The sequence below is a fragment of the Mya arenaria genome, chromosome 14 (genome assembly GCF_026914265.1).
Source record: "Mya arenaria isolate MELC-2E11 chromosome 14, ASM2691426v1".
NCBI classification, from domain to species: Eukaryota; Metazoa; Mollusca; class Bivalvia; order Myida; family Myidae; genus Mya; species Mya arenaria.
In genome coordinates, this window is record NC_069135.1 from 58,005,085 (window position 1) to 58,028,748 (window position 23,664).

Genomic DNA, 23,664 nt, shown 5'->3' on the forward strand with positions numbered 1-23,664 from the left:
AGAAAAAAATCTTGGACGATTTCAGAGGGGGTGGGTTTGCCCCCCCCCTCCCCGATCCGCATGTGATATTTAATCAACGAGTTCAAAAAATGTGTTAGTAAGCAAGGCTTTGTTGACAGTGTTGACGAATAAAAAATATAGCATAGTCTAATAATACACATATGTAAAATACAATTTTGTTATGATTGTATAAACCGGAGAAAATTTTAAGCATGCTTAAACTATTGTTTGATCAGTATAAATACTGTGATTGTTTTATTTTAACTTAAATCGTCTTTGAAACATACCTATGATCCACGGCAACGCACACATGGCAACACAGCTGGTCATGGTCACCACAGATCAGCTTGAGCGCCTCCCCGGGGTGCCTCTCGCATCTCTCAAGGACGTCCACCGTCCCTGGTGCTGCTGCCCATTTCTTCACGTCCTTCCGGTCGAGTACCGTGTGTCTCTTGTATAAGCCATAATGTTTTGTAACACAATTATCGCAGTAATATTTCGTGCACTGATTACAGAAATGTTGAGCTTCCGTGTTCAGTCCATCTTCTTCACAAGCCGAACAGGCGAAATCATGGATGAAATCACAGCCCCTCTGAATGGAGGATTCAAAATTTGATGCCATAGTCCTGCCACATATAGGGTTAAAACTTATAAATGTCCTATCCCTTGCCTTCACTTCCTACCAGGAAGTTAAATACACAACTTTTCTCTCGCCTTCGTAATAGGTCATATGACCGGATTTAGTTGATTAATATATAAATATAAGGTGGCTTACTAACTTCGTAAATATAAATAAATGGCCGCCATCACAACAAAAATATTTTAAAATGGTGATCTTTCATTAAAAGTTGGCGAATTGTAACAGAATTAACTGCCTGTTTCACGATAAGCATCTACTACCGTTTTGACTAAAATTTTGAGTGTTGTGATAAAACCCGGTACCCAGTATCGATAGTTGGAAAAGTCGGTTACGCAGTTTATGACACCGGATTATGTTGAAACCGGGTTTTTCCTCACAGATGTACCAGGTAATATAATAATCTCAAAATAAATCCTGGTACCGATAGGCCCGGAATCAATGTTCACAATTATCTACTATAACTCTAATTATGTTTAAAAAACAACAACAGACTAGTGAGTTTGAATCAGAAGTCTTGAGTACAGTACGTAGATTTTAATTTTAGGATAATTACCTTAAAATGAGATAATAATTAAAGCCATAGAGTTGATAGATTTAATTCATTTTAATTACACTTCATGTTTTTTCACATAAATGGAATATATTTTTTATCTTTAAAACACAATAAAAAACGTTTATAAATTGATTTACATGTATCTTGGTGTGTGTGTTCTTTCTTTATTTCATATTATTATATTTCTAGATAGAATATAATTATTTGCATTGATATAGAAATTGTGTTCGTGTATATGATTAATTGTGTTTGTGTATAGTATTAATTGTGTTTGTGTATAGTATTAATTGTGTTTGTGTATAGTATTAATTGTGATTGTGAATTAGATTACCTGTGCTTATGAATTGGACTACTTTGTGTAAGTAATAAACATTTATAAAATAAACTGATGGCTTTAGTAATATGATACAAGGTACAATCCGTGTACTGTTCCTGGGAATGGGATTGTTTTTTATCCCAGATAGACCACAGCGTCTTTGTATTGATCTTAAACTGTATCGCCATCTTCTATAATTTCCATCTCTGCAGTGGTGGGGGGGGGGGGGGGGTATTAAGGAAATGAACAAAAAGTTTGATCATACTATATAGTTTTATTTTGTTCACCTTTTCAAGTAATATTAATGTTTTAGAATGTAATTAAGAGTAATGTTATGTGTAATATATAATCGACAAAGTGCCATCCAACGATATCAAATACATTATCGAAACATTGTATTTGTTGAAAAAAAGCCCGAAACACTTAATGATTGTAGAACGACACAATGATACTTATTCAATAAAATTGATCATGCTACTGTTTTAATGTCTGGTATGTTGCCCTTGTTTATGGCCCTAATGCTATAACATAGTGGACCACTTCGCGCATTCCCTTTTGTATAACCGATTACTTCATGTCCCTGTAAAATCGGTAAGAATGAAATGTTTGACAAGCAGAAAGAAACATTTCAAGAAGTTATTCAGGTCATGATATATAAGTTTTAGGTGACGATTTCCCATTTAGTAAACAGTAGTTACTATTAAATTAGAATAAGCTGAAAATCATTGCGTTTTAAAAAGGTAGTATGGCTGACATCATGTTCTCTGGGGGGAGGGGGAGGTCAATTCGGTGATAAGTGTTCTCTTAAGTGACAACAATGTTCATATAGCATTAATGAGATCAAAATACCTTGAATAAAGGTTAATATACTTACTATAAAATTATATTTTATTGTAAGTGGTGTGCAGATAAATATTAATAAAAAGAAGGCATAACTGTTTACCTAGATTTTACAAAGATACCGATGAAATGAATCCACCCGACGGTAAACTATATATGGCGTCTGAGTTATTAAAAGGCGAGCATTTACCAAATAGCTTTGGTCTGGGCATGTGTTCTTTTTTGTGAATTTCGTGATTAAACTACAACGTGAACTTCACCCTCGTCAAATGAGATAGTTTGACAGTGGCTACGACCATTACTGTATTTCTAATCAATTTAATTAATAAGAGCATTATTACTTTACAATTCAAAATCGAACAGACATGACTGCGGTCTTTTTTACAATTATAAATGCAGTCGAATTATGTTTTACACATACACGTTTAATTTTAAAACAACTGACGATGTGTTAGAAATGTGAGAGCATTAAGTGTACTGTTTGGAACAGTGTGTGCCTATTCTAAAAAAAATAATATCAAATCAAGAGCGACATATCTTTTCCCGGGAGTATCAACATCTTTGAAAATTAAGACATATGGTGTTTATGCCACAGGCCAGAACATATTGACAATACGGTCAGTTGTAAATATAAACGGTGTTAAAAGTAATGTCATAACAAATGTGTTTGGATTCAACCCGTCAAAAAATGGGATGGAAGTGGCAACATGTCGCCTGAAAATACACAAACAATGAAAGTGGAAGCCAGTTTTTTTCGCAAATGCATTGAGATTCTTCTACTTGAAGTATCTACCTATCCCTTCGTACATAAATCACTTATTAAATGTACAAGTATTTAATACTGACTAGATGGACAAATATACCTGTATAGTACATTTTTCAAGTTTAAATATAACTACACTTTTATTTATGCTATCATCAACATAAAAAAGTAACATTCTGTCGATAACATGGTAATATTGTTTTCATTATATGTTTATGAACCATACCTTCAAAAGGCAATACACACCGGGCCTTGTGATACCAGGATTTTTCATCTGATGATAATTCGGTATCTCCTAGCCCGGTATCAACATAATTCGGTATCGTAAAGTGGTACCGGGTATGGGGTTTTAGCAACACTAAATCTTCAAGGGAGGCAACCTCCCGCAATCCGTCTGTTTGTTTTGGCAATCGGAACTCCTCGGCTAGTATCAAGATATGGCCTCGGATATAATACGGGTCGTAAGAAAATAGTCCATCATGGCCGACCAAGAAAATTCGACCCAAACGAATTCGAGTCAACGGGTTCGACTGTATACGTAAACACAATGGAAAATTCAATCGAAACTTGTTGAAAATACATCATATGTGAAACTGAACCTCCGAATGTAACATTTACTTGAATTATGTTTACATCATTATGAATACATTCTGGGGCATTGCAAATTCATTTTCTTAAAAAAAGATTTGTTTTGCAAATGATTCAATCAAGAAAATTGCTTTGTTTTGTGTGCATCTTGCATTGTCTTCATACCGTGATCAATGTAAAAACTTACTCCCCCCATCCTCCCCTACACCTCCCCCAAACAAATAATAAAATGATTCCCCACGATCTTGTCTGTAAAAATGTATACAACCCCGAACAGAACCGACTATGTTCTATTGAAGTTTAAATAAATATATAAGGTCAACATGTTTGGTCATTTAAAACTGTGCTCTCATATCTTAGTAATAATGCTGGTAATGCTGCGGCTTTTGCTGTTAATACTTCCACTACTGCTACTGCTACTGCCACTGTCACCGCCAGCACCACAATACCTCCTCCACCACCACCACAACCAGTACCACCACCGATAAAATGATGTTGCATCCCCTGAAACAACTGTCGCTGCTGCTGATACTGTTGTTGTTGTTGTTGTTGCCCCTTCAACAGCACCAGCTACTTCTACAACTACAAACTATCCAATACCTAATACTACTGATGCTAATCTCGCGATAATTAACTATATGCAGTTGTGGAAGAAGGGACTACGTTTTTGTCTCAATGCAAGACCCTTCATTTATGTATTTATAATAATGAAGGTTCGAAGAAAAAAAAAATTATTTCCGCAGATTTTACATTCAAAGAAAAACGACTCCCCGAATCATTTTTCTTCGTGTACAGGAGTCAAAATATAAGTTTAAACATATTTATTTTATATATATATTATTTATTCATATACAACGATTGTGTAAAAAAAAATGTTATTTCAACATTTTATTATTTACTCTCGTTGACACGATTTCACGCGAGAGTGGGGTCTTGTGTTGTGGTGGGAACCGGAGAACCCGGAGAAAACCCACATGTCCGGTTTCGTGACCACAAACCAAATTCACATGCGACCAAGCCGGGAATCAAGCCCGGGTCGCCTATGTGAGAAGCGAGTGCGCTAACCACTGCGCTAACCGGACAACTAACCCGGTAGTCGATAAAGTTTTGCACCAGTCAATTGTAACCACGCCCCCCCCCCCCCCCAGGTCCGGCGAATAGCGGGGACTTTTGGTCCAGCCAACTACGGGTAAAATCCCCGCCCTGAGGGGATATACTGCTGGTAAAATCCCCGACAAATGCCCTCGACCCCAGGGACTCTAGGTAAGGGCTATCCCCGGTCCGGCCCGGACCGGGGCGGGGGGGGGGGGTCGCGTGGTTACAATTGACTGGTTCATTTGGCTCGTAAAGAATTATTACTGGGTCGTGATTTGGGTTAAAATATATCCTTACGAAGGCCAAATCCTAATAGCCCCTTAAACAACAATACTGTAATCAAGTTGTTAAATTAATCGACACAATCAAAGCTTAAGGCGCTACTAGTATTAATACATTTAGATGTTGCGAGTTCAAGAAATATAATCATTAATTAGTTACACTTGTACTTGATGTTTTCAATCTTTAAACATAACTCAAGGGTGTGGTTTAGAGAGTTAAATACTTTTGCCCAGGAGATTATTAACACTATCAAAGATTTAATTCTTAGCTTAGTTATAGTTCAGAAAATCATGTCTATATTCAGTAAAAAACTACTGTTGAACTATTTGTTAGTTTTGAAAAGTATCAAAATATACAAATTGAGATGAAGCGTTAAACCTAAGAAACATAGACTTTTACAAAAACTGACCAAAATAAGAACTCCCATGCAATTAATGCTGGACATAATGGCCATTAAATTTCAATGATTTAGCTGTTGTTTGCAATTTACTAATAAAATTTGACTGGAGAATCGCAAAACCACTGACTGGAATATTCTGTATACACACAGACAAACCCAGACAGACAGACAGACACGCACGCACGCACGCACGCACGCACGCACGCACGCACACACACGCACACACGCACACACACACACACGCACACATACACACACACAAATATACACAGACAGACACACGCACTGACAGACACGCTCACTGACAGACAGACACACATACAGACACGCACGCACGCACGCAGACACAAACGCACACACACATAGACAGACACACAAACAGACACACACATAGTCAAACACACACAGACAGACACACCCAGACACGCACGCACCCACTCACACACTAACACACACAGAAAACACACACACGCACGTACGCACGTGCGATACACACACATACACACACAGACAAACAGAAGGGCACACAGTCAGACATACACACAGACAGACAGACATACATACAGACATATATTCATAAAGACACACAAACAGACAGAAAGACAGACCGAGAGACACACAGACAAACACACAAACAAATACACAGACAGACAAACAGACAGACCGAGACACAGACAGAGAGACACACAGACAAACACACAGACAATCACACCGGCAAAGAGACAGACAGAAAGACAGACGGACAGACGGCCATACAGACAGCCATATAGAATGCCATACAGACAGCAATACAGACAGACAGACGGACACAATGAAATATGGCATATTAAAAGTAAAAAACAATAAAGACAAGTAAAGACAAATAAAAGCATAGCATATGTTTAAAAAATACCAGATGATTAATATCTAAATTGAAAGGTAAATGGTACATGTATAGGAATGTTGGGAGGCTAATAGCATAAATTACTGTATAGTCTAAGTCTTGGTATTTATAATAACATTTCATAGAAGAAAGGCTTGGTTTAAAAATAACTTAGATTTCTTGCTATGACGATGTTTTGCGAATTCATTCATTTAACGACATACAGTTTGTATTCAGTATTCTATAAGTCGCAGAGAGTTTATATTCAGTATACCATAAGTCGCATACAGTTCAAATTCTGTATATTACCATAAGTCGCATAGAGTTTAAATTCAGTATACCATAAGTCGCATAGAGTTTAAATTCATTGTACCATAAGTCGCCGAACAACATTGGCAGTATTTGTAGTAAAGCTCATAACTCTTAGAATGTGTCGAGTTATGTCCCTTGACTATCTGAGAAATAATGAAGAGCATTAGAACCATTCGGAACTCCTCGGCCATTATCCATCGAAAACAACCTCGGATGTATGTCGGTACAGCAGTAGAAGTAGATCGTAAAAAATAAATAATAGTAAAAATGAATCGTTGTGTTTAGCGTGTATTTTGAATCACTAAGTTTTGTTTTGAATTGATTGTCAGTGAAACGTATTATTGCAAAGGCAATTAAGATTCCAAACAGAAAAGTCATTAAGTGTAACTTCTGAATTTAAAATACTACACTATCTACTTGCAAATTACTTAAATGTAAAGAATTCTGTCATTGTAAACCATCCATATACATCCGAGATTGTTTTTGATGGAAAATGGCCGAGGAGTTCCGAATGCGTTGGAAAATAATTATTACGCATTATTATGTGATTTACAGCGTCATTTTATGTACGTGCACGACATATTCATCTAGTCAAACTGCACAGCTAGAAATTTTGCCCAAATCATCGTGAATTAATAGGGAGTACTTAAGTGTTTCTCAATATTTCTCCATTCGAATAAAGGTCTAATAATATAGGATCTGACACGAATAACGAGTCTTTATATCATGGTATACAGGGGCGGACCTGGATTCGACGTTAGAGGGGGCGCTACTTAGGGGCGTAACTATTTTAGTTGCTCATCTCCATCAGAACCGAAATCTATTTTGTTGGAAGTCCTGGCAGGGGGAAGGGAGTTTGGGGTATCCCCCACCAAAAAAAAGAAGAAAAAATAATAATAAAAGAAAAAATAATTTTAGTTCAAATTGTGCACTTTGGGGGTGTTTTATTATTTCAACTATATTGAAATGTAAAGAAAAAAAATCTTGGACGATTTCAGAGGGGGTGGGTTTGCCCCCCCCTCCCCGATCCGCATGTGATATTTAATCAACGAGTTCAAAAAATGTGTTAGTAAGCAAGGCTTTGTTGACAGTGTTGACGAATAAAAAATATAGCATAGTCTAATAATACACATATGTAAAATACAATTTTGTTATGATTGTATAAACCGGAGAAAATTTTAAGCATGCTTAAACTATTGTTTGATCAGTATAAATACTGTGATTGTTTTATTTTAACTTAAATCGTCTTTGAAACATACCTATGATCCACGGCAACGCACACATGGCAACACAGCTGGTCATGGTCACCACAGATCAGCTTGAGCGCCTCCCCGGGGTGCCTCTCGCATCTCTCAAGGACGTCCACCGTCCCTGGTGCTGCTGCCCATTTCTTCACGTCCTTCCGGTCGAGTACCGTGTGTCTCTTGTATAAGCCATAATGTTTTGTAACACAAATGTCGCAGTAATATTTCGTGCACTGATTACAGAAATGTTGAGCTTCCGTGTTCAGTCCATCTTCTTCACAAGCCGAACAGGCGAAATCATGGATGAAATCACAGCCCCTCTGAATGGAGGATTCAAAATTTGATGCCATAGTCCTGCCACATATAGGGTTAAAACTTATAAATGTCCTATCCCTTGCCTTCACTTCCTACCAGGAAGTTAAATACACAACTTTTCTCTCGCCTTCGTAATAGGTCATATGACCGGATTTAGTTGATTAATATATAAATATAAGGTGGCTTACTAACTTCGTAAATATAAATAAATGGCCGCCATCACAACAAAAATATTTTAAAATGGTGATCTTTCATTAAAAGTTGGCGAATTGTAACAGAATTAACTGCCTGTTTCACGATAAGCATCTACTACCGTTTTGACTAAAATTTTGAGTGTTGTGATAAAACCCGGTACCCAGTATCGATAGTTGGAAAAGTCGGTTACGCAGTTTATGACACCGGATTATGTTGAAACCGGGTTTTTCCTCACAGATGTACCAGGTTATTTAATAATCTCAAAATAAATCCTGGTACCGATAGGCCCGGAATCAATGTTCACAATTATCTACTATAACTCTAATTATGTTTAAAAAACAACAACAGACTAGTGAGTTTGAATCAGAAGTCTTGAGTACAGTACGTAGATTTTAATTTTAGGATAATTACCTTAAAATGAGATAATAATTAAAGCCATAGAGTTGATAGATTTAATTCATTTTAATTACACTTCATGTTTTTTCACATAAATGGAATATATTTTTTATCTTTAAAACACAATAAAAAACGTTTATAAATTGATTTACATGTATCTTGGTGTGTGTGTTCTTTCTTTATTTCATATTATTATATTTCTAGATAGAATATAATTATTTGCATTGATATAGAAATTGTGTTCGTGTATATGATTAATTGTGTTTGTGTATAGTATTAATTGTGTTTGTGTATAGTATTAATTGTGTTTGTGTATAGTATTAATTGTGATTGTGAATTAGATTACCTGTGCTTATGAATTGGACTACTTTGTGTAAGTAATAAACATTTATAAAATAAACTGATGGCTTTAGTAATATGATACAAGGTACAATCCGTGTACTGTTCCTGGGAATGGGATTGTTTTTTATCCCAGATAGACCACAGCGTCTTTGTATTGATCTTAAACTGTATCGCCATCTTCTATAATTTCCATCTCTGCAGTGGTGGGGGGGGGGGGGGTATTAAGGAAATGAACAAAAAGTTTGATCATACTATATAGTTTTATTTTGTTCACCTTTTCAAGTAATATTAATGTTTTAGAATGTAATTAAGAGTAATGTTATGTGTAATATATAATCGACAAAGTGCCATCCAACGATATCAAATACATTATCGAAACATTGTATTTGTTGAAAAAAAGCCCGAAACACTTAATGATTGTAGAACGACACAATGATACTTATTCAATAAAATTGATCATGCTACTGTTTTAATGTCTGGTATGTTGCCCTTGTTTATGGCCCTAATGCTATAACATAGTGGACCACTTCGCGCATTCCCTTTTGTATAACCGATTACTTCATGTCCCTGTAAAATCGGTAAGAATGAAATGTTTGACAAGCAGAAAGAAACATTTCAAGAAGTTATTCAGGTCATGATATATAAGTTTTAGGTGACGATTTCCCATTTAGTAAACAGTAGTTACTATTAAATTAGAATAAGCTGAAAATCATTGCGTTTTAAAAAGGTAGTATGGCTGACATCATGTTCTCTGGGGGGAGGGGGAGGTCAATTCGGTGATAAGTGTTCTCTTAAGTGACAACAATGTTCATATAGCATTAATGAGATCAAAATACCTTGAATAAAGGTTAATATACTTACTATAAAATTATATTTTATTGTAAGTGGTGTGCAGATAAATATTAATAAAAAGAAGGCATAACTGTTTACCTAGATTTTACAAAGATACCGATGAAATGAATCCACCCGACGGTAAACTATATATGGCGTCTGAGTTATTAAAAGGCGAGCATTTACCAAATAGCTTTGGTCTGGGCATGTGTTCTTTTTTGTGAATTTCGTGATTAAACTACAACGTGAACTTCACCCTCGTCAAATGAGATAGTTTGACAGTGGCTACGACCATTACTGTATTTCTAATCAATTTAATTAATAAGAGCATTATTACTTTACAATTCAAAATCGAACAGACATGACTGCGGTCTTTTTTACAATTATAAATGCAGTCGAATTATGTTTTACACATACACGTTTAATTTTAAAACAACTGACGATGTGTTAGAAATGTGAGAGCATTAAGTGTACTGTTTGGAACAGTGTGTGCCTATTCTAAAAAAAATAATATCAAATCAAGAGCGACATATCTTTTCCCGGGAGTATCAACATCTTTGAAAATTAAGACATATGGTGTTTATGCCACAGGCCAGAACATATTGACAATACGGTCAGTTGTAAATATAAACGGTGTTAAAAGTAATGTCATAACAAATGTGTTTGGATTCAACCCGTCAAAAAATGGGATGGAAGTGGCAACATGTCGCCTGAAAATACACAAACAATGAAAGTGGAAGCCAGTTTTTTTCGCAAATGCATTGAGATTCTTCTACTTGAAGTATCTACCTATCCCTTCGTACATAAATCACTTATTAAATGTACAAGTATTTAATACTGACTAGATGGACAAATATACCTGTATAGTACATTTTTCAAGTTTAAATATAACTACACTTTTATTTATGCTATCATCAACATAAAAAAGTAACATTCTGTCGATAACATGGTAATATTGTTTTCATTATATGTTTATGAACCATACCTTCAAAAGGCAATACACACCGGGCCTTGTGATACCAGGATTTTTCATCTGATGATAATTCGGTATCTCCTAGCCCGGTATCAACATAATTCGGTATCGTAAAGTGGTACCGGGTATGGGGTTTTAGCAACACTAAATCTTCAAGGGAGGCAACCTCCCGCAATCCGTCTGTTTGTTTTGGCAATCGGAACTCCTCGGCTAGTATCAAGATATGGCCTCGGATATAATACGGGTCGTAAGAAAATAGTCCCATCATGGCCGACCAAGAAAATGTTCAAACAACCAAGAGATATGTTAGACCAAAGACAGGATGAGGAGCGAACTTTTACCACTTATTTGTGTGTAAGTGTTATTTTTATACTTATTGTATTTTAATAAAATATAAAAATAGTTTTTAAAGAGCCCTAATGAGAAACTAATTGGAAATGTCATTAATTCTTACTGGGTGGGGTAAAGTCTTCTTTCATTTGACAGATTCTAATATAGTAAATAACAATTTTGAAGCTCCAGTGATCAGTGGCAAAAATTAAGAAAACAAATATTCTATTTAATTTTTTTAATAACAATAAGTCTGAATCTGACTTTACCTAGATCGATATTAGGTTAGACTTTCTTTTTCAGTGTATTTATCTCATACATTTCATATCATTTAACCAAGGATGTATGGTTTATATGTCCGTGAGTGTTGGTATCGAACAACTTAATGTAATGGCACAATTGAATCTCCTCTCCTCCCCTTACTCCTCTCCTCTCACTTCCTCTCCTCCCCTCCCCTCCACTCTTCTCCTCCACTCCCCTACCCACCTACCCTGTTTCCTCCTCTCCCCCTCTCCCCTCTTCTCCTCCCCTCCCCTCCCTCCTCTCACTTCCTCCTCTCGCCTCCCCCCTCTAGTCTCCTCCCCTACCCCCACCCTCTCCCCTCGATTCATCTCCTCTCCCCTCCTATCCTCCCCTCCACTCCGCTCCCCCACCCTCCTACCCTGTCCCTTCCTCTCCCTTCCAGTCACCTCCTCTCCTCCCCTCACTCCTCTCCTCTCACTTCCTCTCCTCCCCTCCTCTCTCTCCTCCTCCTCCCCTCCCCTCCTCTTCTCTTCTCTTCTCCTCCTCTCCTCTCCTCTCCTCTCCTCTCCTCTCCTCTCCTCTCCTCTCCTCTCCTCTCCTCTCCTCTCCTCTCCTCTCCTCTCCTCTCCTCTCCTCTCCTCTCCTCTCCTCCCCTCCCCTCCCCTCCCCTCCCCTCTCCTCTCCTCACCTCACCCTCTCCCCTTCCCTCCCCTCACCTCCTCTCCTCCCCTCCTCTCCTCCCCTCCACTCCCCTCCTCCCCTTTTTCCTCCTCTCCCCTCCTCCCCTCCAGTCCCCATCTCTACTCCCATCCCTCCTCTCCTCTCCCTTCCTCTTCTCCGCTCCCTTCCCCTGTCCCCTCCTCCTCTCTTCTCCTCCCCTCCCCTCGCTCCTCTACCCACCTATCCTCCCCTCCCCTCCTTTTTTCTCCTCCCATCCCCTCCCCTCCTCTGCTCTCCCCTCCTCTGCTCTCTTCTCCTCTTTCCACCTCTCCCTATCTCTCCACTCCTCTCCCCACCTCTTCCCCTCCTCTACTCTTCCCTCCTTTCCCCGCTCCTCATCTCCTCTCCCTACCCTTCCCCACCTCTCATCTCCTCTCCCTACCTCTCTCCTCCTCTCCCCTTTTCTCTTCCCCTCTTCTTCCCACCTCTCCTCTCCTGTCTCTCCTCTCCTGCCCTCCCCTCCCTTCATCTCCCCACCTCTCCTCTCCTCTTCTCGCCTCCCGTCTCCTCGCCTCCCCTCCGAACATCTCCCCACCTCTGCCCACCTCTCCTTTCCTCTCCTCGCCTACCGTCTCCTTGCCTCTCCTCGCCTCCCCTCCTAACATCTCCTCTCCTCTCCCCTCCTCTCCCCTTCTCTCCGAATCCCCTCCTTTCAGTACCAATGCATTGTCGGCAAATGACAATTATAATTGTATATATATTGTATGGGTAGTTTGGAATGCTCATGTACAAAGATCATAATTAACTATGGCTATTTTGAATTTTGAATTTTGCGTGCTCAATGTTTAATATTAATTATTGCAATAACGTATATGTCTAATTTTAATAGAAATAGTGGGATCATTGATAAATAACTGAATTTTGAAATATAAAGGACACATATACTTTGTTCGGAGCGCTCTGATCTGGTGTCAAATTGGGTAAAAACTGCAAACAATTTTTATTCGTTTTAGCATTGCTTACATTTCCTGTCATTGATGGAATCCATGGATTAATACATAATCATATAAAATAAACAATCATTAACATGTTAGCATATAGTTTGAAAATAGATTGAAAAAAAAGAATAATTTTCAAAATATCTATTTTACAATTTCTTATCAAATGGCAATAAACGCGCAATAATAATTAGAACCAAAATGGCGCTGAACTTATGGTGATCAGGGTACGCTGTATCCATTTAATAGTAAAGTTAACTTGAGCATTGAATAATATTATTTTATTTATTACGAAACGGATATTTACCTAAAAGTGAAGAACCATTATCAACATCATGCTACCGTATTCACTGACTTTGGTATTCTAAGGTATATACAATATTAAATCATACAATCAACAGAGCAGCATCACCAACAACAGCAGCAACGACACAAAATATCTATATAGCAATTTTAATGACAATAACCCGGTAATGGTGAGAAGGGGTGTACAAAAAAGGTAAATGCAATTGTTCACGGTTTGGAAGAATTCAAATCCAACAAGAACGAGGCATTGTTTTTAAAGGCAAGCAAAATGTTAGTCGACTGGTTAATTATCCTCTTATACATACTTTCACAGACTCCATATGGAGGACTACCATGACGGCCGACCGGTCCGCCTCTCATCGATCCAGGGTTTGACGGCCTTTACGAGATCTTCCGGGGACTTACGGGGTAGCGCCCGCGACAACAGTTCCACCGGAAACAGACTGAAGCTTGTCTGACGAGATTTGTTAGGATATTGTTTTCATACTTAAAACATGAGTATACTGTCGACAAATAATTGATGCAAACGATACTTGTACCAAGGTTGAGAGTTTTTTCTTTGTATTTGTCTACCAACTTACCAACTTACGTACTAGATACATACGCAAAATAATATCAAATCCAGCATACTCCGAGTCTATTTCTAAAATCTGACATTGTTATAAGAAAAGTGTTGCATGTTTTACATAGTTCATTCTTGTCCGTACCGAATCGAATATTAAATACTGTAAAATCATGCCATCTATCAATATATGTCATTGGTATATTTCAGCATTACATCAAACTATTAAACTGTGATTGAAACATTGACTACATTTGAATATTTCAAAAACACACTAAAACCAAACAGATAATTAATAAAAATAATTTATACTGAATGTAATGGTCTTGTAATAACAACACTAAATATTGAAATTATTGCGACATAATTAATAAAAACATATCAAATATTTAAAAAAAACATTAACCAAATGAAGCACAAAAATAAAACAATTTTTTAAAGAACAAACTCGTAATGAGCCACCGTATTTAAACGGTGAGTACCAGACCCAACCTCGCAATGAGCTACCGTATTTAAACGGTAAGTACCAGACCCAACCTCGCAATGAGCTACCGTAATTAAACGGTAAGTACCAGACCCAACCTCGTAATGAGCTATCGTATTTAAACGGTGAGTACCAGACCCAGACGAAAACCTTTTTTTTGTCGACTTTGAGCCAATTATGGCCCATTCTTGAGAATGCTTTAAACCAATTTTCCCTAGTAACCTATATGGGGAGGTAGGTGGGCGTGTCATATTCAGCACTACTTGTTGATGCTTCTCCTACTTTACGAGTGCGTACCAGTCGTAGGATTTTCCTACAATTATACAGGGCTACTTTTGGATTGCTTTGAATAATAAAATGAAATTTTCCAGACTGGTGACCTATATGGCATGGTAGGCGGGCGTATCCACTAGTGAGAACACGACTTTGAATTCTGCCACAACTTCTGTTAACAAAGTTATCATAGTGGTGTATGCATTCCAATGTTTATATTGTTCATAAAATACCACGGCATTATTTCTTGCTTTATTATATGTAGTTTTCGGAATAAAAATAAGAAGAGTTTATTTTATAATTCATATAATATTATATTTTGATTGCTTTTGATCGATATTAGAAACAATAAAGCAAACATATATTAGAAAAACATAAATTGCAAGAATGAGCTGGCCATGATATCGTCAGAAATTTCAGCGAACGCCATCAAGTAAAATCGATTAATATACCATACAGTCATTTATGTGTAGTACAACATCATAAAATCAAACCCTGAATGCATGAACGGTCTGATGCGTTTCTGCAATAATACAACTTCCTACGATTGGTACATGTAATTAAAAAGAGGATGTAAATATATGAGAGGTTTGTTTTGGTCTGCAACCACAGATCCTCTTAACACTTGAACAACAACGAAAAACATTAAAAACATTGTTATTGAAGTAAACCTTTCTAAGATGATTTACCTAACGATATATGCGCTGTTTTGACTTTCAAATGAAAAGGCAAAAGCTATTAAATGCAGTCTGTTTAAGTTAATAAGATTAAACATCAACTATCGTGCAGATACATTACAACGCTTAGAACTTTGAACAAACGCAAGTTATTGAACGTTATGCTTGACAACATTGTACAAAACACAACAAACTAGGCCACAACCCTTGTTATTGAACGTTGTGCTTGACAAAATATAACTAAGAGTTTATTTTTTTTAAGGCTGAACAACAATAGTGAAAAATAAATCGATTAGCAGTTACTTTCTATAGTTCAATAAAAAGAGGAAACTACTAGGACAACTCAAAGTAAAACTCAAGTAGTTAAACATTTAAGGCGAAAACTATGTTTAAAGGCACAACATTAGGGTACGCAGGACTTTGAAATAGAGTATACCCTTATTCTTGTTGTTCAATTTACACCAGTGTTTGTATTTGGTTCATATGAAAGCCCATATTTTAAATACGATGTTTATAGAATTACATATATATATATGTACATGCGTTGCGTTTATAAGTCGCCTGTATAAAACGTAGTCTCTTGTCTGCATTGGAGATATCGAATCGTGATTCATCAATAAATATCACGATACCCCATCGACAAGCACGATTGTCGACCGCCCACTGACGTCAAACTTGACGGTGACGCCATGTGAGAATCACGTCACGATAGTTCTCCTTCAGCGTATGCCCCTCTATAGAAGCCGATTTCTCGCTGTATAGTGGTTGATAACCCTTCCTCTACAGCCTCCAATAAGGTTTGGCGTTGAACGCGCTGTAACAAAACGATCGCGGAGATGACGTGTACGTATGATATTGTTCTGACGTGCTGACGTCATGCGTGGCGCACCTGATCTTGGCCTGTCAAGTCAAGTCAATATTCAAGTCAAGAGTTGATTTTGTAAATAAAGGCTCTGGCCTAAAATGCATTTCAAAATAGTAAACATCATACGTAGTACAATAAGTTGTGTCATAGTACATTTACACATGAGATGAAAAAATGTTCAAAAAGTATAATTATCCTCATTCCTTGATACAATTCATTAGATGAAATATGTACATCATTCCTCACTAGAAATACTAGAGTCAATAGCTTTAATGGGTTTACTCTTCTTTAGAACTTTCCAAAACGAACTGGGATTATCACTACTATTTACTAACGCCAATCTATTCCAATGTTGATACTCGTATAGTTTTCTGTCACAACAATTCTTAAAACATTTCGCCTGTCTTTATAAAACCGGAGATCAGATGCTAATTTAGTAACTCTGAATATACGTAGAGCAGCATATTTTATTGATTTTAATCGGTCACTCTCATCGTCCCACCATGCGGGCTGAGAAGAAACATATCGAAACTTCTGCAACATGCAGCTGCCCGCTTCCTGATATAAGGAAGTATTACAATCTACAGCAGAGTTTACATTCGTGCCTATGGATCCAATCAGTAATTAATACTGATTTTCTAACAAGTCTCTAAATTTCAATAAAAAATCACCCTTTACAGAACTGCGCCAACGGAACTTCTTAATTGAGCCCTGCAAATTTACATCATTTTTCTGTTTATTATCATGTTAAATAATTGGAAACTCTAAAACACATGAAAAATGTCTGAACCATCTCTATCTAAGACCTTAAAATCTTTGTTATACTGAAATAACGAAGAAGACGCGATCATATAATCAACAACCCTAGCACCATCATTTGAAAAAATATGTACAATCGCAATCTTTATCACCAGGAAAGCGACCGTTCAAAAAATTAATATCAAAGATGCAACACAAATTAACGAGAGATTTCTCATAGTTATTACCTCTTACAATATCCTTATTATTACGATGATTATCAAATGTACAAACACCATAATCAGTCTTATACACTCCCTGTTTCATTTACCCGCTGTACTAAGCGTGAATTTTTCGAACGAGACACGTAAAATGTCTAGCGACGGATTTGTGTGTACGTCAACACTATAGCATTGTCAAAATCCTAGCACATTTTCACTACTTAGTCTAGGCATCGTAAATTGATAAAGGAATCGCAACTTTTGTCAGAAAATCGTTTTGAAAATCATTTACCGGGTATACATGTGTCATTTGAGTGATCAAAAACTGCATAGTATAGTTGAATAAGTAGCACGTGCAAAACGTGCGCTGATCCACGCCTGACTCCAGTTATGTGTATTGGAGCATGAATTTGTTGTGTGCGTGTACCAGAATCATGAAATAAATACATCATTGACTCTAACTTCACAATTCAAAGAAACATCTTCTCCTAAACTTCTTCATCAATGTTGTGAAAACTTTACGGTAATGATCCTCCAGTCATTGTTTTATTTCAATTAACTTATTTGTATACATACTTGAAGTTACAATTCCACCTTTAAAACTGTTTCTTACTACTGTAGAAATCCGTTGGCTCAATATCCCAGTGACCGGCCAAAATACTTCGAGCCTCGCGAATATCGAGCCAAGCGGGAATGATTGCAAATAGTAAAACAAAAGCGGTTCTTAACATCCAGTTCGTGCCAACGAGAAAATCGAGCCAAGCGATATCGAGCCAACAAGATTCGACTGTATACGGTTGAAGAATATTTTTACTTAATTATGTTAATGATAGTTAAGCGTTGTCATGACGTCATATTTGTCTTTCGCTGAACGTAAAAAAATCGGCTTGATTCGCAAAGGAAATTCGCTTTTTTATTTTTTCTACGATACCAGGCCCCAATATCACGAAAATACTGAAGTCAAACTCATTCTCAACTCATTTAACCATATACATGTACTTAATTCCATTCGTATGATCTTCGATTCTTGTAGCTCATTATTTAACATTTTGAAAATCAGCGTAACTAAGCCAAATGCCGCGTATAATGTGATTTTTATTTTTTTTACTTGTTTTGAGTTCTGCAAATCAGAGATTACTTATGGTGATGATTACAAGATGGTTTTATTAGTAACATATTGTGATAAGCTGTGATTGACAGTACTTTTATGTTTTAGGTGCATTTGACAGTACATGCATGTATTGGGCTTGTTTCTGAACTTGACTTCACTCAAATTTTCAATGTGTTAAGCTGCTTTCTGAACTTGACTTCACTCAAATTTTCAATGTGTTAAGCTGCTTTCTGAACTTGACTTCACTCAAATTTTCAATGTGTTAAGTTGCTTTCTGAACTTGACTTCACTCAAATTTTCAATGGGTTAAGCTGCTTTCTGAACTTGACTTCACTCAAATTTTCAATGGGTTAAGTTGTTTTCTGAACTTGACTTCACTCAAATTTTCAATGTGTTAAGCTGCTTTCTGAACTTGACTTCACTCAAATTTTCAATGTGTTAAGCTGCTTTCTGAACTTGACTTCACTCAAATTTTCAATGTGTTAAGCTGCTTTCTGAACTTGACTTCACTCAAATTTTCAATGGGTTAAGTTGCTTTCTGAACTTGACTTCACTCAAATTTTCAATGGGTTAAGCTGCTTTCTGAACTTGACTTCACTCAAAATTTCAATGTGTTAAGCTGCTTTCTGAACTTGACTTCACTCAAATTTTCAATGTGTTAAGCTGCTTTCTGAACTTGACTTCACTCAAATTTTCAATGTGTTAAGTTGCTTTCTGAACTTGACTTCACTCAAATTTTCAATGTGTTAAGCTGCTTTCTGAACTTGACTTCACTCAAATTTTCAATGTGTTAAGTTGCTTTCTGAACTTGACTTCACTCAAATTTTCAATGGGTTAAGCTGCTTTCTGAACTTGACTTCACTCAAATTTTCAATGGGTTAAGTTGTTTTCTGAACTTGACTTCACTCAAATTTTCAATGTGTTAAGCTGCTTTCTGAACTTGACTTCACTCAAATTTTCAATGGGTTAAGCTGCTTTCTGAACTTGACTTCACTCAAATTTTCAATGAGAATCTGTTCTTGATAGGTTTAAGCCTTTACATTTTCAATAGCTCATAAAAATGTACAATTTCAACATGACATCATATCTTATACTGTTTCAAGTGTGCAAAACAATTTTAAAAACTTAGTCTAAATTAAGTTATATATCTTGTCTTGAAAGAACAAACACCAAGCAGCTTTTGGCAGAATTTTGTAAATCCAAGCCTGAGGTCATTCCATGTTTAATGCTTGTCGGCACAGGGGGTATTTTCTGTCATATTTAAATAAATATTAACAAAACAGCTTCAATATGAATATTATCATCATTTTGTGGACATATAAAATTGAATGGATGTTTTTCTGTGATGTTTAAGCCTTAAAACGTGAACAAGCCTTTAACTACTCAAACATTTTATAAGGTGCTCTTGCAATAATGTGTGTGACTAATTGTATGTGTTTATTTTTACTATTTATCAAACAAAATATACATAAATAACATGTTTGAAATATTTTATTTGTTCATATTTTAAACAGTTTGCGCAGGTCATGAATGCATTGTTCCATACAAAACATATTGCCTTGCAATTTCTCAATTTAAAAATGCGTGTATTCATAGTTGAACAATTTAGTTAATAAATTATTGAATACAACTTGGAGAAAAAAAGTTGAATTTATCAGTTGGTACATATGTATACTTTTAAGTATGGTGTTTATGATGTGTATGAACAAACTATTTTACATGTACCTCAGTATTTCAAGACCATTTCGAATGAATAATTAAGGAGAAACAGGTCCTAATCAAAATGATATTTTAAGTACCTATCATGTGTTTCCGGTACACACACTTGCCCGAGGGTCGAATTTTTCGACCCGGACCTGAAAAACATGGTTGATATTTTTTCTTGCATATCTAAAATTATAAGCTTGTGGAAAAGTTGACGTAGAAAACGCACTTTTGTACAGTTCACCAAAAAGGGCGTGCGACGTTGTTTACTGACGTTGTAAAACGCAGTAATTTTAAATCACTAGTGACGTCAAATAGTTCCTCTAAAATGAGAGAAGTCTAGTGGAATAGCCTTACACCTTCAAACTAAAGCAAGTATGTGCCTTGCCTGAAGTTTCACCTCGCATCTCGCGAGATCCTGGTTTCCGATTTTCCCTTGCACTAATCTACCAGCTGGGAAGCAATATAAAATTATACGGAATGCTGTTATGGCCATCGCCTATGAATGGGTTAATCTGAAACACGATACTTGATAGTATGATGATGTAAACGAGAAATCACGAAACTACGATAATGAAAACGCGACAATACAATGATGAAAACGCGATAGTACGACAGCGATACTACGGCAGTTCGATGGTGATAATGCGACTATCGTTTTTCACCATCGTATTGTCGCATTTCACCAGCGCTTACATAATCGTAGTATCGTATTGTCGCGTTTTCAACGCCGTACTGTCGCGTTTTCATCATCGAACTGTCGCGTTTTCATCATCGTGATATCGCGGTTTCATCATCGTACTATCGCGCATTCATCATCGTACCGTCTCGTTTTCATCATCGTACTATCGTGTTTTCATAATCATATGTTGTGTTTTCATCATCGTACTGTCGTGTTGTCTACATCGTTCCGTCGCGTTTCATCATCGTTTTGTTGTGATCCATCATCGTACTAGCCTTCCGGTACACATGCGCATAGAATAATTTGCCCTCCATGTGACAAAATGTCGGTTTCAGGAGTCCTTGCATTATGTCTTCAACTGAGGATTTTATCACGTATTTGACATTGATCTGAAATACTGTTTATTTAAAAGATTTAACAACGATTTAAACAATAAAGATTGAATTATGAATTGTCTTTAACAATTTTTGTTCAATATAACAAACCAGTCAAAACAGTATCTCCGAACAGTTTTCAAAATGCAATACCTCTCAGTTCTCATCATCATCATCAGCAGCAGCAGCAGCATCATCATCATCAGCAGCAGCAGCAACATCATCATCGATATCGTCACCATCATCAACGTCAGTCGTCGTCGTCGTCGTCGTGATGATTATCATCATCATGATCATGACCATCATCATCATCATCATCATCATCATCATCATCATCATCATCATCATCATCATTTACTGTTTGTTATTTTTACCATTTCTCTTGTACAAAGTATTGAATCGTTGTATATGAAACAAATCAATACACGTAACTCAAATCAACAAGCCACATCTTTCCGATATCATTTCAATATCATTATATATTCAAAACATATCTATACATCCTTTCTCAAAAATAAATGCATTGACAACCCTGAATAGAATTTGACGCTTAATTTCTCAAGGCATTTTTAGTTTTAACACATTGTTTGGAAGAAACAACATATTTGTGTTTGAGTCACGTCTTTGAAGATGACAGGCTTATTAGAATCGATATGTCTAGAAGTCATTAAATTGAAATCATTTAAAGCAAAGATGTTTTTCAATATCTGTCATACAGACAGATCGCAATTCAGTATGAATATAAGATAATAAGACTTAAAGGCCCAACCCTTGTTTTAAAGGGACTCACTCATGGACTGTAAAATGCACTTTTTTAATTACGAAATAAAATGTAGCAAATCGTAAGAAGTGTTAAAACAAAAATACCAAAAGCTCGAACCCTTCAGCCAATGGCGATTGAAAATTAATTACGGCTGTGGTGTTAGTTGATTGACATTATCTCGTGATGTCATCAAAGTATCCTTAAGATGTTAACATATCCTCATCACTTTTAACGTCCCGGTGGCCGTTAGGACTAAACGGATGTACTCTACTTTTTTCTTGACTTTACCGGCGTGGGTTCGAACCCCACTAAAGCCAAAATACTTTTTAATGCTATAATTGTATATTTTCTGCAATTTCGATATCATAGAGTCAAATAATGATAAAATAAGTGTTCCTGATGCATTAACAATAAAAGTAATTTTTGGTAAAAAGACATGAGCGAGTCACTTTAAAGTGGCACTCAGTAAAACAGAATGTCCTAGCTAGAGCGTTAATAAAGCTGACAGAAATATACCTGAAGTACTTGAAACCAGTCTTATCTTACATGCAAATTGCTCAATTGACTATACATGTATAATATATAGGAAAAGTATTTATTGGTACCTGAAGTTGTCTGTTGGTAACCATACACAATACGGTGTACTTTAAGTATGTGCTGGCTGATTTCTAATTCGTTCAAAAAAAGTAACAATCAACAACATATCATACATTAAGTTATGTACAGTTTGTATATTTGCTATTTTGTTTCAATTTTAATGGATGTTAACGCCATATTTTGCAATCTTTGAAGGGCCTAATAAAAAACATTTTAAGTTATTTTTGGTAAAAAATAATTCTGGACACAAAACCCTTTCAAGTGATATCAATATAATATGAAGTCACCAGGCAACTGTAGTTCACATCTGCTTGGGTCGAATACCTTATTAAGGTTGTCTTATAAACCCGTAGGCTCGATAGCCCAGGGACCGGACGAAATAATTCGAGTCTCGCAAATATCGAGCCAAGTGTGTATCCTTACATATTTTTAGTAAAAGATAAGCGGTTCACAACGTTCAGTTCCAGCCAGCGAGGAAATCGAGCCAAGCGATATCGAGCCAATGGGTTTCGACTGGATGATTTATAAAATATATATACCAAGAAGAGCGAGTTTGGCCCTTTAAACATAATGTAGATTACAGGACACGTTTCACTGGTGAATCCAAGGGCGGCGCCCCCGGAAGACCCCCCCCCCCAAATTAAATCGCAAAAGTTTACTTTTTATTTAAATGTATGAGAAAAATAAAAATTGTAAAAAGTTTCTTGGGGGATTGTCGCCCCCCCCCCCTTTCAACACTTTAAACCAAATTCATTTGGTTCTGAGGGAGGGGCACAATTCAAACGGTTACGCCCCCTAAGTTACGACACTTGTACGCGCTCCTGCATTTTACTTCGACAAATTTCTGACGCTTCTAATAACTCAAAAATATCCGCAGGCTCTAATGAGTTTTATAACACCAAAAAATGGAAATAATGACAAGGTTTGACATTTTTGTACCTGCGATTCAGAGGTTAGTGGAGACCGCATTGACACTGTATAATTGTTATATTTTATACTTTCATTTTACAAACAACATGTCGAGCAATTTAATTCCTATATTTAGATATTGTATATACGACCTTGCATACTTTGTATGTTTCTTTCAGTAATAAAATATGTTAAACCATATGTCGAGCGTGATTAAATG

General features: G+C 36.6%; 4 protein-coding genes across 5 annotated transcripts in view; all 4 read right to left on the reverse strand.

Annotated features, from left to right (window-relative positions):
• The window catches only part of LOC128216826 (uncharacterized), a 125,330-nt gene extending 124,350 nt beyond the window's left edge, over positions 1 to 980 (reverse strand). The window contains exon 1 of one of the 2 annotated variants that reach the window (XM_052923512.1): positions 288 to 980. In XM_052923512.1, coding sequence (XP_052779472.1) covers positions 288 to 622 — 335 coding nt within the window. In that variant the 5' untranslated portion in view covers positions 623 to 980. The remainder of the gene's footprint in view (positions 1 to 287) is intronic. The other variant, XM_052923511.1, reaches the window with a different exon arrangement.
• Positions 981 to 1,074: 94 nt separating this feature from the next.
• LOC128216833 (tripartite motif-containing protein 66-like) lies at positions 1,075 to 9,330 on the reverse strand. Its single transcript, XM_052923517.1, has 2 exons — positions 7,911 to 9,330; positions 1,075 to 2,089 (listed from the first exon to the last, which is right to left on the reverse strand). The coding sequence occupies exons 1-2, from the start codon at positions 8,243 to 8,245 to the stop codon at positions 2,077 to 2,079; spliced, it is 348 nt and encodes a 115-aa protein (XP_052779477.1). The 5' UTR covers positions 8,246 to 9,330; the 3' UTR covers positions 1,075 to 2,076.
• A 2,366-nt stretch (positions 9,331 to 11,696) lies between these two features.
• Positions 11,697 to 12,318, reverse strand: LOC128216299 (cilia- and flagella-associated protein 251-like). Its single transcript, XM_052922866.1, has 2 exons — positions 12,209 to 12,318; positions 11,697 to 12,075 (listed from the first exon to the last, which is right to left on the reverse strand). The coding sequence occupies exons 1-2, from the start codon at positions 12,316 to 12,318 to the stop codon at positions 11,697 to 11,699; spliced, it is 489 nt and encodes a 162-aa protein (XP_052778826.1).
• A 94-nt stretch (positions 12,319 to 12,412) lies between these two features.
• LOC128216300 (uncharacterized) lies at positions 12,413 to 12,709 on the reverse strand. Its single transcript, XM_052922867.1, has one exon. It carries the CDS (start codon positions 12,707 to 12,709, stop codon positions 12,413 to 12,415), a length of 297 nt encoding a protein of 98 aa, XP_052778827.1.
• Positions 12,710 to 23,664: the final 10,955 nt, after the last annotated feature.